At 39.2% G+C, this 14,700-nt stretch overlaps 2 protein-coding genes across 5 annotated transcripts in view; one reads left to right on the top strand and one right to left on the bottom strand.

Moving 5' to 3' along the window:
* KLHL20 (kelch like family member 20) overlaps positions 1 to 8,461 on the bottom strand; it is a 46,563-nt gene extending 38,102 nt beyond the window's left edge. For 2 of the 3 annotated variants that reach the window (XM_017529966.2, XM_017529963.2), the window contains exons 1-3: positions 8,295 to 8,461; positions 7,705 to 7,840; positions 7,292 to 7,355 (exon numbers count right to left, since the gene is read on the bottom strand). In XM_017529966.2, the coding sequence (XP_017385455.1) occupies positions 7,292 to 7,314 (23 nt within the window). In that variant the 5' untranslated portion in view covers positions 7,315 to 7,355; positions 7,705 to 7,840; positions 8,295 to 8,461. The remainder of the gene's footprint in view (positions 1 to 7,291; positions 7,356 to 7,704; positions 7,841 to 8,294) is intronic. The other variant, XM_017529964.2, reaches the window with a different exon arrangement.
* An 18-nt stretch (positions 8,462 to 8,479) lies between these two features.
* The window catches only part of ANKRD45 (ankyrin repeat domain 45), a 64,167-nt gene continuing 57,946 nt past the window's right edge, over positions 8,480 to 14,700 (top strand). For both annotated transcript variants that reach the window (XM_017529973.2, XM_017529975.2), the window contains exons 1-2: positions 8,480 to 8,548; positions 10,364 to 10,473. The gene's annotated coding sequence lies outside the window, so the exon portion shown is untranslated. The remainder of the gene's footprint in view (positions 8,549 to 10,363; positions 10,474 to 14,700) is intronic.

A 14,700-nucleotide genomic window follows, 5' to 3' on the forward strand; every position in this document is an offset into this window, starting at 1 on the left:
GGTGTTTGAGAAGTAACAGTTAGAGAATGAGTTATGAGGATTGATGATTTCAGGGTTTTTCTGAGTGACAGCAAGAGTCAAATGTTGAAACAAGGTGCGGTGGCTTGTACCTGTAATCCCAGCACACTGGGAGGCCAAAGTGGGCAGATCACAAGGTCAGGAGTTTGAGACAGCCTGGCTAATATGGTGAAACCCCATCTCTACTAAAAATACAAAAATTAGCCGGGCATGGTGGTGGACGCCTATAGTCCCAGCTACCTGGGAGGCTGAGGCAGGAGAGTCATTTGAATCTGGGAGGCAGAGGTTGCAGTGAGCCAAGATCGTGCCACTGTACTCCAGCCCGGGCAACAGTGATAATTCGTCTCAAAAAAAAAGAAAAAAGTTGAAATGAGTGAAGGTGAGTCAAAGGAGTTTAGAAAGCCAAGGAAATGTACACTAAGTAAATGAATGGTCATTCTCATAAACAGTTATCTCCTAAAATGACAGTGAAAAGAATAATCAAATCATGTGCATGTAGGAAGCATAAACTAAAAACCAAATCACATATCTTAAATATGCTTCATGTTTACCAAAGGAATGTTACAAGTTTTGATATCTCCCTAAATAATAATTCTACCCACCCAAAATGAGTCAACATCAAATTTCAGTTATCAAGTCACACACTCCCCCTATCTACTATTCCAACTGTAATAGTTTTGAGGCAAGAGTAATTTTCTGTAAGTAGCTATAATAATTTGAAAATCAAGCAAAATAAAATGTTTAGAAAACATACTCTTTGATTGTAAGGCATTTATAATCAAATTTTATCTTTTAGTCCAAAGGCCTGCAGATCTTTTCTTAGTCTGGATTTGCGCTTCCTAGCTGTTAAGAGTTTGGATGTTTGTCCCCTCCAAATCTCATGTTGAAATGTGATCCCCAGTGTTGGAAGTGGGGCCTGGTAGGAGGTGTCTGGGTTATAGGAGCAGATCCCTAAAGAATGGCTTGGTGCTATCCTCTCGTTAATAGTGAGTTCTCATTCTATCTGTTCAAGGGAGAGCTGGTTGTTTAAAAGAACCTGGCACCTCTTCCCGTCTCTCTCGGTCCTTCTCTTGCTATGCCTTTTGCCATGACTGGAAGCTTCCTGAGGCCCTCACCAGAAGCAGGCACTTCTTGTACAGCCTGCAGAACCATGAGCCAAGATAAACCTCTTTGCTTTATAAATTATCCAGTTTCAGGTACTTATTTATTGCAAAGGGCTAATACACTATCTAAATAAACATTTCACCTTTTCTACTTAAAAAATTTTGTTTTACTTTGGAAATTAACAACTTGACCTTTAAAAAGACTCAGTTGCACTGACCCTCATTTATAGTCCTAAATATACTTGAATAGAGAGAGGTAGAGATTTGAGCATACAAACCCTCAAAACAGAAATAACATCACAGTGCCAGTTCTGCTTACTAGAAGAGGTCCCACTAGGCACTATATTCCATACCTGATTCCACACCAGAAAGCCAAGCTATTAACATCTTTATTTAAAAATTAGTTGAGAATGTTTTAATATCAAGGCATCTCATCACTGCTTATTGGATAAAATGAGCATAAGCCTTGGGTACCTTGGTCCATCAACCAAGATGGAGGAAGAAGGGCAAATCCTCATGCAAGTGTGCTAGTTTCCCTTTATGTCAGGATAGCAAAAACCTTCCTAGAATACCCCTGAACAACTACTGCTGACATCTCATTGGTAGCACTGTGTCACACAGCCCTTCCCATATGCAGAGATAACTAAGAAATCAAGCAGAGTATTTAATTTTTCTAGTGTCTATAGTAGATGGAAGAAAGGAAGAAGAGATGTGCAAGCTATCTACAGTGCATGCCACACTAGGGAATAGTCAAATCAAGCAAGTATATGTTTTACTATTTTTAAGCATACCCTTTGGACTGACTAGAACAAACTGAAAATTTCAAAGATATGAGATTGGAAATTTTTTTGTCTTCTGAAATTGAACTCAAGGGGTATCTCAGCTATCGTTCAGTTGAGTAAAAAATTATCAATAAAAACTCTAGATACTGTTAAATAAAATAAGACCCAAAGCATGTAAAGCTTCTTACTCATTTTAGAGACTTTATTGGGTCTTCCTGCTAGGCCCACCTTAAACACCCTTGGTACTCCCTAAGGTTCTGTCCTCAGCATTCTCCTTTCTGTTCTACCATCACTTATGCCTACAGCTTAAACAAATATCTTAGTACTGATGACTCACATTTTTTTTTAAATTTCTAGCCCAAATCTCTCTTCTGCCCCAGACTCATATTCCAGTCACATGCTGGAAATCTCCACCTGGCTGTTTCCTAAACACAATAATCTTAAAGTATAGGAAATAGAATCTATTCTTGGCTTACTGAAACCTGTTTCTCCCTGCGCGCGCGCGGTGTGTGTGTGTTTAAATCTTACCATGACAGCACTTAGTTTCCTAAGTTTGGAGTCATTTATAATATTACCTTTTTCTCATTCCATGTTCACCAAATCCTTTTGGTTTTACTAATACAAGCTCTCAATTCCATCCTCTTCTCTCAACCTTACGGCCATAGATCTACTTCAGGTTCTTATTATCTTTCATCTAAACTATCACAACTACTTTCAATTAATTTCCTTGCCATAATTTCTTCCTTCTTTCCAATTCATCCCCTATATGCCTAGAAATCAGTTCAAAGAAAAAACGATTTGTATAATAATGTATAATAACGTGAACTGGCTCTTAAATACCTAAACGATAAAGTTCAAATTGTTTCCCATGGTTGTAGCCTCATTTTCTATGATGTTTTCTACTTCCCCTTCTTCCCCAACATACCCTATACACCAGATATACTCATTGTTCCATGCATGTCAGACAATTCTAGGTCTTGGTGCTGTCTCTTTTCTTTTTTTGCATAAGCTGTTCCTTCCTTTTATGGTATCCTTAATTAACTACCTTCTTTAGAAGTAAATTCTTACTCTTTCTAGAAGATCCAGCTCAAATATTACCATCTCTGTGATGCTTTCTCATCTCCACAGAGCAGTTTCCTCCTCTAAGTTTACATCTCTATTAAAATTCTGTTAATGTTGTTAAATATATATATATATATATATATATATTTTTTTTTTTTTTGACAGTGTCTCACTCAGTTGCCCAGGCTGGAGTTGTGGTGTGGTCTTGGCTCACTGCAACCTCCGCCATGCAGGTTCAAGCAATTCTCCTGCCTCAGCCTCCCAAGTAGCTGGGATTAAACAGGCACCTACCTTCATGCCTGGTTAATTTTTTTTTTTAATATTTTTAGTAGAGATGGGGTTTCACCATGTTGGGCAGGCTGGTCTCCAACTCCTGACTTGGTGATCCACCTGCCTCAGCCTCCCAAAATGCTGGGATTACAGACATGAGCCACAGCGCCCAACCAATTAATTAATTATATTTCAGAGATGAAGTCTTGCCCTGTCTTCCGGGCTGGAGTACATTGGTGCAATCACAGCTCACTGCATCCTTAAACACGTAGGCTCAAGTGATCCTCCTGCCTCCATCTCCCAAAGTGCTGGGTATGAGCCACTGCACCAGGCTAACGTTGTATCATGATATCTGTTTTCATCATTTGATCTGTTTCACACAATAAACATGAATAGAGTGTATTACATAAAGGCTTGATGTATGAATGAACCAATTTCTACAATCAGGCTCAGTTTTCTATTTATATATTTAAGGAAAGTTGGAAGAATTACATTACAAAATATTTTTTTTATCTCTAAATAAAATGAATGATTAAAAATAACATCTTGGGAGTTATATTGTTGGTAAAAGCTATGGATTGGTGTAACTCTAAGGACAAAAATTTGTCAATGTCTACTAAAATTTAAAAATGTACATACTCTTTAGGCAATTCTAAATCTAAAAACGTATTCTGTACTTACACATTTGGGCAAAAGCCACCTACAAGGATATTCACCGAAGACAGAACTGGTTGTAACAGCAAAACAGTTGAAATACATGTTTCTCAAATGGGACTGATTAACTAAGGTGCATATAGACAATGGAATACTACATAACTATTAAAAGGAATAAGGTGAGTTTATATGCATTTATTAAAATTTACAAAATAATTTGTCAAGTGAATAAAGATACAGAAGAATATGCACAATATGCTGACATTAGTGTCTTTTTAAATGCATTTTATTTTCTTATTTTTATTTATTTATTTATTTTAAGAGATGGGATCTCTGTTACCCAAGCAGGAGTGCAGTGGCATGATCACCACAGCCTCATACTCCTGGGCTCAAGCAATCCTCCTGCTTCAGCTTCCTGAGTAGCTGGGATTACAAGTGTGAACCACTGTGCCCTGCAATATTAGTGTCTTTTTTTTTTTTTTTTGAGACAGTGTCTCACTCTGTTGCCCAGGTTGAAATGTAGTGGTGTGATCAAGGCTCACTGCAACCTCTGCCTCACAGACTCAAGTGATCCTCTCACCTCAGCCTCCTGAGTAGCTAGAACTTCAGGCACCTGCCACAACACTTGGCTAAATGTTTTTGTTTCCTTTTTGTAGAGATGGGTTTTTTTTTTGTTTGTTTTTTTTTTGAGACGGAGTTTCACTCTTGTTACCCAGGCTAGAGTGCAATGGCGTGATCTCGGCTCACCGCAACCTCCGCTTCCTGGGTTCAGGCAATTCTCCTGCGTCAGCCTCCTGAGTAGATGGGATTACAGGCAAGCGCCACCATGCCCGGCTGATTTTTTGTATTTTTTAGTAGAGACGGGGTTTCACTATGTTGATCAGGATGGTCTCAATCTCTTGACCTCGTGATCCACCCGCCTCGGCCTCCCAAAGTGCTGGGATTACAGGCTTGAGCCACCGCACCCGGCGAGATGGGGTTTTGTCATATTGCCCAGGCTGGCCTGGTCTTGAACTCCTGAACTCAAGGGATCTGTCCATCTTAGCCTCCCAAAGTGCTGGGATTACAACATATTGAGAAAGAGCATTATTAAACTCTAGGGTTGGAAGGGCCTATTTAATTGTCTATATTTTCCCAGACATTGTTTCTATTTTTCTATGGACTAAGTTATTACGTCTAATAACTTAGACATGGGCTCAGCCATCTTTTCTTTTTAAAAGCCACTAACGTTGGCCAGGTATAGTGGCTCATGTCCGTAATCCCAGCACTTTGGGAGGCTGAGGCAGGTGGACTGCTTGAGCCCAGGAGTTTGAGACCAGCCTGGGTAACACGGCAAAACCCTATCTCTATAAAATAAAAATTAAAAAAATAAAAAGACATCTTATATATATATTTGTGTATGAACTACAATGGCTCTGAAAGAACACATAAGAACCTGCTTACAGTGGTTGCCTTTGGAGAGAACTGGGAACTGGGGACAGCACTGGGAGACTTAACTTTTTACTAAATATCCTATTGTACCTTTTAAATTTCGCCTTGTGTATGCAAATGATAATAAATAAATGATGTAATGAAACTTTACTAATAAAATGCCAATTGATTTCATAAAACTTTATAATCAAGAAATTAGAATACCTTTAACAAAAATTTTCAGTCTCTTCTTGTTCATAGATTTTTTTTTTTGGATTGGGAAAGTCTGTAGAAATTGTTCAGTCCTATTCAAACAATTATTCAGTAATCATTAGGTGCTAGTGATGCAAATATATGAAGACATCAGACTCAAAGAGCTCACAATCTAGTAGGCAGAATGAACATGTATTCAAATAATCTCAGTAGAAAAAGTTACTTCTCACTCAAAACTTCTTTAGTAGCAGCTGAGTATAAACCCAATATTACAGAGACTGCCTTCTGGGTTGCATCAGCAAAAATGACAGCCCAATAAGAAAAGGATAGGAAGGTGTGACCACAATTGAATGTAGGAAGCAGGTGAAAGATCAGAGATCAATGTGAGTAGTCTAGGCTCTGGCCAACTGATAGTGATGAAGAAAGAGCTGTAACTTAACAATTAACGGCATTAGAATTATCCAATATGATTTTGAATAGCTGACAGTATTATGTAATAAAGGAAGAAAAAAAGAGCAGGTATGAATGATTAAGCTAATATTTTATATAGAAACTACTGATAAACCAAAAACATTCCCACACTCTGCCATTCTTTTAAAAAATAATAAGCTCTTATTTTAGCAATTACATAAGATATGACATTTTATGGTAGCTGGAGATGAGACACAATCTCATCTTTTGCAATAATGTTAGAATTGAATTGATGAAGCACTTAATATATGTTGTTAATTTTTTCATGTACATTGTGGTAAAATATTCCTATTATAGAGTAAAATATAAAAAAGATAACGTATTTTTCATCTTGATAACATCTTTTCATCTAGAGATCTTAAAGCATTTGCAAATGTTCATTAATCCCCAATATCCTGATCAGATACACTAAAGAGGTAAACTGGGGTACAGAGAAGATGAACGGTTCAATGTCAACTGATAAATAACAGATTTGGAAAAAGATATACATTCTGATTCTTGCTCCAAGTTCTGAGTTATAAGTCATATTCCCATTATAAAATGTTTCTTCTCTTAAAAGAACTGCCAAAGTTGTTTATCTTTGATGTTAAATAACAAATGATTAAATAGAGTTAAATAAATAGAAAACAAATTTAAAAACCAAAAAAAAGAACTGGGCTGATTTTGCATCAATAAAGATTCTAGTCTCATTTGATAGAACATATTGAGAAAGAGCATTATTAAATTCTAGGGTTGGAAGGGCATATTTAATTGTCTATATTTTCCCAGACATTGTTTCTATTTTTCTACGGACTAAGTTATTATGTCTAATACCTTTTTTAGTTCTTATACAATCTTTCCTGCAATGCAGCTATTTTAATTAACAGAACAAATGTGAGTAGGCTTTATTATTATTGAACATTAAGGAAATAACCAAAACCATAATTAGGCATGCAGTACACTGTATTATAAATAATTATGATTCTTATATGGCAACAGAATTCTCTACATTTTATAGGGGACTGAAAATTATAATAAATCCACATAGTATCATAGTGCACTTAATGATTTACTGTAAAAAAAAGGTGAAAAAAGGAAAATTGTGTTTAACAGTATATACAATCCGCAGCACTTTTCAGAAATTTAACTTCTATATTTTACTCTATTAAAAAGCTATTAATTCTTAATATTACTTTTGATTTATTTTAGAACAAGACTCATTAGTTGCAAGCAGAATTTATTACAATTGAAACGCCTTTTTAAAAATTTAAATTATTACATGATGAATTTTAATGAGTGAAACCAAAGATTTTCTTCCTAAATGCCTACCTGCGCATTGGCTTTCCTTCCATGCACCATGAAAAGTACCCTTCACCACACTTTAAAGCCGAACCTAAGACAACAGAAAAGCAGGAAATTAATAAAAGTGATTTCTGATCTTTACAGTAACAATCTTTATATAATAATTTCACTCACTTCGTCAGTTACAAAAGTTTCCTATCCTATTATACCACAGGCCTTTTGCAGATTGCACAGTAACTTAATCTAATACATTTAAGATTACCATCCTTACTGTGCATGCTAAAACGATTAAATGTAAAGGTAAGGGAAAGTATGCTAAACAGTCCTGACTGTTAGATCAGTATTGCTTCTCTTCAAAAAGTGTTTGGACATATTTAACTGTGATCTCGCCATCAAGTAAATTTACAGAGCAATCACCAGATACCCACAGCAGTACTAACCTGATAGATCACATATGGAACACGCTGCTTTAACAACGGATCTGAAGGTTGTTAACTTGTCCCGAAGTGACAGGAGCAGGAGGCGTCAGCATTCGCCTTTACAAACAAACAACTCCGCTTCCGACAGCCCAGGGAGCTTGAACAGGGCAGGGAAAGTATGGCTCCAGACTAACACTCTTTACAAGCATATCCTTCGGTCCCCGAAACAATGTTCACTACCCACGTAGGAGATTTCGCCAGGTCCCAAGGGTTAAATGGGGGCGCACATTACTTTCTTCCTTCCCTGAATTCCAAACACTGTCTGGGGAAGCTGTCCAGGGTGCGGAACCCCAGCACTACCAGGCAGGACACTGCTCAGGGCCTCCTCTGGCTACGAGATAGGCTGTCAGCCTGCGAGAGCGCACTCCGGAGCTCCGCGACGCCCTGCCCCGGCGCCCCAACAGCCTCTTCCCAGCGCCGTCTGACAAGCGACCGACGGAGCACGGCCCTGACCCCATGGGGCAGCTCAGCAACTTGGGACCACATATTTGCAAAGCGAGCCCTGGAGCGCTATGCGCTGTTCCCTGCTCTAAGGCGGCTGGCTCACTTACCGGCTTTGACACTTTGTTCTCTGCCGCAGCCTCCACCGTCTACTCCGCCCGCCACTCCTCTCTGCCGCCTCCTCTACTGCTGTTAGCGCAGGCAAAATGCCGCTCTTAAAGCTATTTCCTTTCCCTTCACCCGCCCATGTCCAGAAGCAGGAAGTAGTCCTATTCCTAAATCGTTCCCGCAGGAACCCACACAGTCCGCCAAGGGGTTCCGGTGCGGCTCCGGAAGTAGTCGCGTCCTTTGCTAGGGAATTCAGGTAACCTCACATGTTTATCCTCATGGGGGTTCCTTGCATTTCGAGAGTAAGCATTTTTTGAGTTCACTGAGGAACTGGCAGTATTTGAATACCGAAGCCCTCTCTTCTTTGTTTTCGTCAGCAAAGGCAGTAGAAAGACTGGAGTAGTCACAGAAAGCTAGGAATTTTTTCTTTGTAGTAGGTGGGTCCCCTTTTGGCACAATGTTCCTAATTGTGGATTGGATTATTGCATGCACGCATGGGTTGGCATAATTTATCTGTCAGGCCCCTACTATGTGCAAGGTGCAGAAGATACATAGACGGATCAGAGATAGATCTGACCCTCCAGATTTCCCACAATTGAGCTTTCAAGACACAAGGGTTTTATCCAGGCTCTAAGGCTGTGTCAGTTTGCCCTTTCTACTTTGTATTCAGCACCAGACACTTCACCAAACACATCTTCTGTGGATTCACTTTAATTTTAGGAAGGGAAGAGCATATTTTCTTAAAAATTTTTTTTTCAGTAGCAAGCAGAGTCAAAAAAGTGTATTTTTCAAGTTATCTTTTCCTCCAGATTTTTCCATAGCACACAGCCAGCTGATTTTTACTGTATATTAATATTTAGAAAACAAGTGATAGAACTGTAAGGTGGGGATTACAATTTCAGGAACATCAGAGAAAGACTTGCTGATTTCCTGATAAGTATACTAGGCTAAGTAATAACCAGATTTTCTTTAGTTGTTCTTTACATAGACTCTATAGAGGTTTGTCCAGTTGTTTCTGAGGGGAAAGGATACCTCTTGTTAATTAGCTTGTAGTGGAAAACCCATGGCCTTTAGATCCAGATGTAATGGCCCAATAGATTATTCTTGCCTGCTTCCTGGCTACAGCTGATTTATCAAGGTATAGGAATTGCAATAGAGCAAGAGTTTTTACACAACACTGAGTGGAAAAATGGAAGAGGTTTTATTATTACTCATATCAGTTTTATTGTTATTCAGATTGGCTTCCTGGAGCATTTGGGGGCTAGGGTTTTTTTCAAAGGTAGTTTGGGGAAAGGGGTAGGGGTGGCTAGGCAATGGGTGCTTGCTGCTGACTGATTGAGGGTATAGGAGATGGTCCTCCTGCCTACTGAGTTGTTTCTGGGTGGAGCCACGGGAACAGTTGGTGGGTCTAGGTGGAGCTATCGGGGTAGTTAAACATGCAAGAAACTTAAAAAGATACCTCAAAAGGCCAATCTTAGAATCTACAATAGTGTTGTTATCTGCAGGAGTAATTGGAGAAGCTGCATATCTTGTGACCTCTGGAATAATGGCTGGCAATCATTTATGTCTACACCTTAACAGAATTCAGGCTCATTTATCCCCCTAGTCTGGTGGTTTCTCAGTAGCTTTACAAAGGCAGTTGAGTTTTGGGGAAGAACTATAATTATTAAACCATTAAACTAAATGTCTCCCAAAGTTATCTTGGCTTAAGCCCAGGAATAATTAAGGGCAAACTGAAAGCTAAAGGCAAGATGGGATTTGGCTAGATCAGATCTCCCCCACTGCTATAATTTTTTCACTGATAGAATTTTTGCAAAGGCGGTTTCAATTTGCAAAGGTAATTTCACAGTTACACATAGGTACACATCCTAGACCTATAACTGACTAGCTTTGTGATCTTATTCAAAATGTTTACTGCATGTGTATAAGTGATATGTATACACATGTAGTAAAATTATTTTTCATATTAAAAACTTTACATAAGTGGTATCAAAGCATAGGTATTCTTTTGCAACTTGCATTTTCCATACAACATTCTGTTTGTAAGATTTGTCCATGTTGATCAATGCAGGTCCAATTCCGTGATTCTAGAAGTGTGGTCCTGGAACAGCAGTATCAGCATCATTTGGAAAATGCCAACCCTTGAGCCCCATTACAGACCTATTGAATTGAAAACTGAAGGTAGGACCCAGTAATTTGTGTTCTAACAAGTTCTCCAGGTGATTATAGTGCATGTTAAAGTTTGAGAACTACTGCACTACTTTATTTATTTTCACTGCTATTTAGTATTCCATTATATGAATATACCATAGATTTAAAAAAAATACGTACATATGTAAGTGTTTCTTTGGGGTATGTACCTAGAAGTAAAATTGCTGGGTTGTATGCTATGCACAGCTTCAACTGTATTACCACTAGTCAAATTGCTCTCTAAAGTCATTATTCTATTTCAATAATAATAATACTAGCAAATACGTAGCATGTTATATTAACTCATTAATACTCACGTTAGTCCTCTCAAGGTAGGATTTATTATCATCATTCGAATTTCACAGATGGCACCAAAATGTTACGTAAGTTGCCCAAAGTCACATAGCTAGTTATGAAGTAAAGCAAGAACTTGAAACCATTCACAATGGCTCTAGAGTCTGTGCTTTCAGCTACAGTGCTGTGTTGTCTCTCTACTACAAGTGTTTGAGGGGTTATGTTGGTCTGTTTATCATCATAGTTGGTGTTTTCCAACTTTAAATTTGTTTTTGCCAATTGGATGGGTATAAAATGGTAATTCACTGTGGTTTAAATGTTTATTTCTCTCATTACTGTTCAAATATTTTTCATTTGTGAAAGTGGCATTCAGATTTCCCTTTTGTGAATTGCTTTTTGTAAAAGGTATCCTGACAGTGACTTTTACTCTCTTCTGTAATATGAATTATACTATATTTATAATTCATAGTATAGGTATGAAAATGTTACTATACGGTATAAAAATGCTGCTAACCAAAGACTGATTTTAAAACTCCTGTCGAGGATAAGAGCAGTCCCTCCTATTTTTGTAATTCTGTGATTCACTCCCCAACCCACTGCAATCTGGTCTGTGCTTCTGCTCTGTTTCTTTTTATCGTGGAGAAGTTCAGTGTGAATCAACCGTTTTTATGTATGTCAAGACCTAGAGAAAATTGGAGGTTTCTGCAGTCACTAAATGTTTTTAATAAATCTCTTAAAATATATAAAAAAGAAAAAAGAAATGAGTATGTGGTAAACTTGGCATTTGCAGTGATTACAGTTTTTCTGCCACCTGAGTAAGACTATGCCCTTTGGGAGCCTGAATTTATAGTTGAAAGGACACATAAAATAGATTTTACCTAGATCGGGTATGTGAAAGGAAAATATGTTGGGCCCCCAAATCACTAAGCTAAAGGGAAAAGTCAAGCTGGGAACTGCTTAGGGCAAACCTACCTCCCATTCTTTTCAAAGTCACCCCTCTACTCATTGAGATCAATGTATATCTGATTGCCTCCTGTGGAGAGACTAATCAGAAACTTAAAAAATAACACAACAATTTGTCTCTTATCTACCTATGACCTGGAAACCCCTCCCTGCTTCGAGTTTTCCCACCTTTCCAGACTGAACCAATGTTCATCTTACATATATGTTGATTGATATCTCATGTCTCCCTAAAATGTGTAAAACCAAACTGTGCTCTGACCACCTTGGGCACATGCCGTCAGGACCTCCTGAGGCTGTGTTACAGTGTGCGTCCTCAACCTTGGCAAAATAAACTTTCTAAATTAACTGAGACCTGTCTTAGATTTTCGGGGTTCACAGGTGAGAGGTAGTGACAACAGCCAAATAATTCTTCAGGGGTTGCTGAGCTTACCTTATAGTTCAATCAAAAATTGTATCTTGTTTTCCATGTATAAATACAGTGGTTGGACCAAAGGTTTAGTGGTAGGCAAGACCACAGGGCCCATTGTTTGTGAAAATTACATCCTTCTTTTTTTTTTTTTGAAGCAGGGTCTCAATCTGTTACCCAGGCTGGAGTGCAGTAGTGCAATCACAGCTCACTCTTGCCTCCACCTCCTGGGCTCAAGTGATCCTCTCACCTTGTTATAGTAGGTACCTAGCCAGGCATGCGTGAGGCAGGACAGGGCTTCCCCTGCACCTTACCAGGAATGTCAGGCAACCATCGGGTGATTGTCAGGCAGTTGTCATGCTCCCTCTCTAATATAATAATTGGTTGCAACCAGCACTAGGGAAAGGCAGCTTTCCAATAGATAAAACACCTGAAACTGGTGGCAGCTTCTCAATAAGATCTCAGGAATTGAGTGAGTGGGGTCCAGCATGTGCATTAAAGGGCAAAATGGCAGTGTTTAACCGGTATAACCTTCTGGGGGCATTCCACCAGAATGGGAAGAATGCCTCAAGTGAGCATGTGTACAACTCCAGTAAAGCCACTCTGCACGCTCCCCTCCCAAGCACTGGCAGGCAGTTGCACATGCTGACAACCCACCCCAACGGAAGAATCAGGGGAGAAGGAATGCAAGACCGTAGAAGTATGCCAGCAAATAAAACGCTAAGTCAAAAGGTCAAACACTGGGACCACAGGCATGTTCTACCATGCCCAGCTATTTTTTTTTTTTTTTTTTTTGTAGAGATGAGGTCTCACTGTGTAGCCCAGGCTGGTCTTGAACTCTTGGGCTCAAGTGATCCTCTCACCTTGGCCTCCCAAAGTGCTGGGATTACAGACATGAGCCACTACACCCAGTGAATTTTTATTCTTGAGGAGACAGTATAAAATTGAACCATGAATTACACAACTAGTTGTTCAATTACAATTGGGGTAATTGAAAGTGATCTATTGGGTGCTAAGAAAACATCTAGTAGAGTGGCTTATGCCTGTAATCCCAGCTCTTTGGGAGACTGAGGCAGAAGGATTGCTTGAGCCCAGGAGTTTAAAACCAGCTTGGGCAACACAGGGAGACTTTGTCTGTACGAAAAAATTAACAATTAGCTGAGTGTGGTGTCACACACCTGTAGTCCCAGCTACTCAGGAGGCTGAGATGGGAGGATCACTTGAGCCCAGGAGTTTGAAGCTGCAGTGGCTGTGATTGTGCCATTACACTTCAGTCTGGGCAACAGAGTGAGAGCCTGTCTGAAAGAAAAAAAGAAAAAGAAAACATCTAGTAGGGTGCCCAGATATGGTCTAGAGGGTAACAAAAAGTGTGGTGGGCAGCCTTTAAGGTGGCCCAAAGTCTTCTCTGCCTCTTGGTGTTATGCCCTCATGTAATCCCCTCCTTTGAGTGTGAGCTGAACCTAGTGACTAACAAATGGCATATAGCAAAAGTGATGGAATGGTACTTCTAAGATTAGGTTACAAAAGGACTGTGGTTTCTGTCTCAGATGTCATCTCTCCCTGGCTTTCTTTGAGGGAAGTCAGCTACCATGTTGTAAACTGCCCTGTGGAGAGCCTCGGTCAAGGAACTGAGAGGCTTCTGGCCATCAGCAAGGAGCTGAAGGTGTCAGTCCGAGAGCCCACAAAGAGCTGAATCCTGCCATTAGCAACATGAGTGAGCTTGGTAGTGAATATTCTCCTCAGTTGAGCCTCCAGATAAAACTGCGGACAGCCTGACTAAAACCTCATGAATTGGAAGGGAAGGAGGAATGTTCCAGGGAAAGACAGTAAACCCAGAGAGGCAAGGACAGGTTGGTCAGTGTGCACTGGGGAGAGTGGCATGACACAAAGCTAGTGAAATTGGAAAGTATTTGGGAAAGTTCAGGAACAGAGCAAGAAGAATGAGCACAAATAAGATAATACCCAAGAATTCTCCTAGTTTTCTTGATGCTGCTACAGAATTCTAGGGTGTTACAGGGTGGTACAGCAGAGAGCACTATGATGGGAGCCAGAAGACCAGGGTCCCAGTGCTAACCCTGTGATCTCAAGCCATCACTTGGTCATTTTGGTTCTCAGTTTTCTCATCTATTAGATGGAATCTAAATCCTTTATAATATCTCAGTCAAGAGTTATTAGTTTGTTTTTTTTTTTGTCAACCCCTTAGGAGCATACTGCCTCTTCCTTGGTTCCTATCATATAATAGAGGCTCAATAGTATTTGTGGAAAGAATAAATAACTGAATTAAAAATTTCTTACTCTTTTTGAGAAACTATGGTGTTTACTTCCAATAACAACCCTACAAGGTACCCATTTTATAAACAGAGAATTAGAAACATGGCCTGTATAAGTTTGCACAGCATCTACAGTTATATCTTTGTTCCGTACAGGGTAATTTATTGGGAAATTAATTTAGTGATTCCTTTTTTTTTTTAATTCTTGAATATGATCAATTCTTTTCAGTCCACCTCCTCCTAAACAGCAGCAGGAAATTGGAGCAGAAACAAATTGAACATTCT

The sequence above is a fragment of the Cebus imitator genome, unplaced genomic scaffold (assembly GCF_001604975.1).
Source record: "Cebus imitator isolate Cc_AM_T3 unplaced genomic scaffold, Cebus_imitator-1.0 Scaffold62, whole genome shotgun sequence".
In the NCBI taxonomy this organism is placed as follows: Eukaryota; Metazoa; Chordata; class Mammalia; order Primates; family Cebidae; genus Cebus; species Cebus imitator.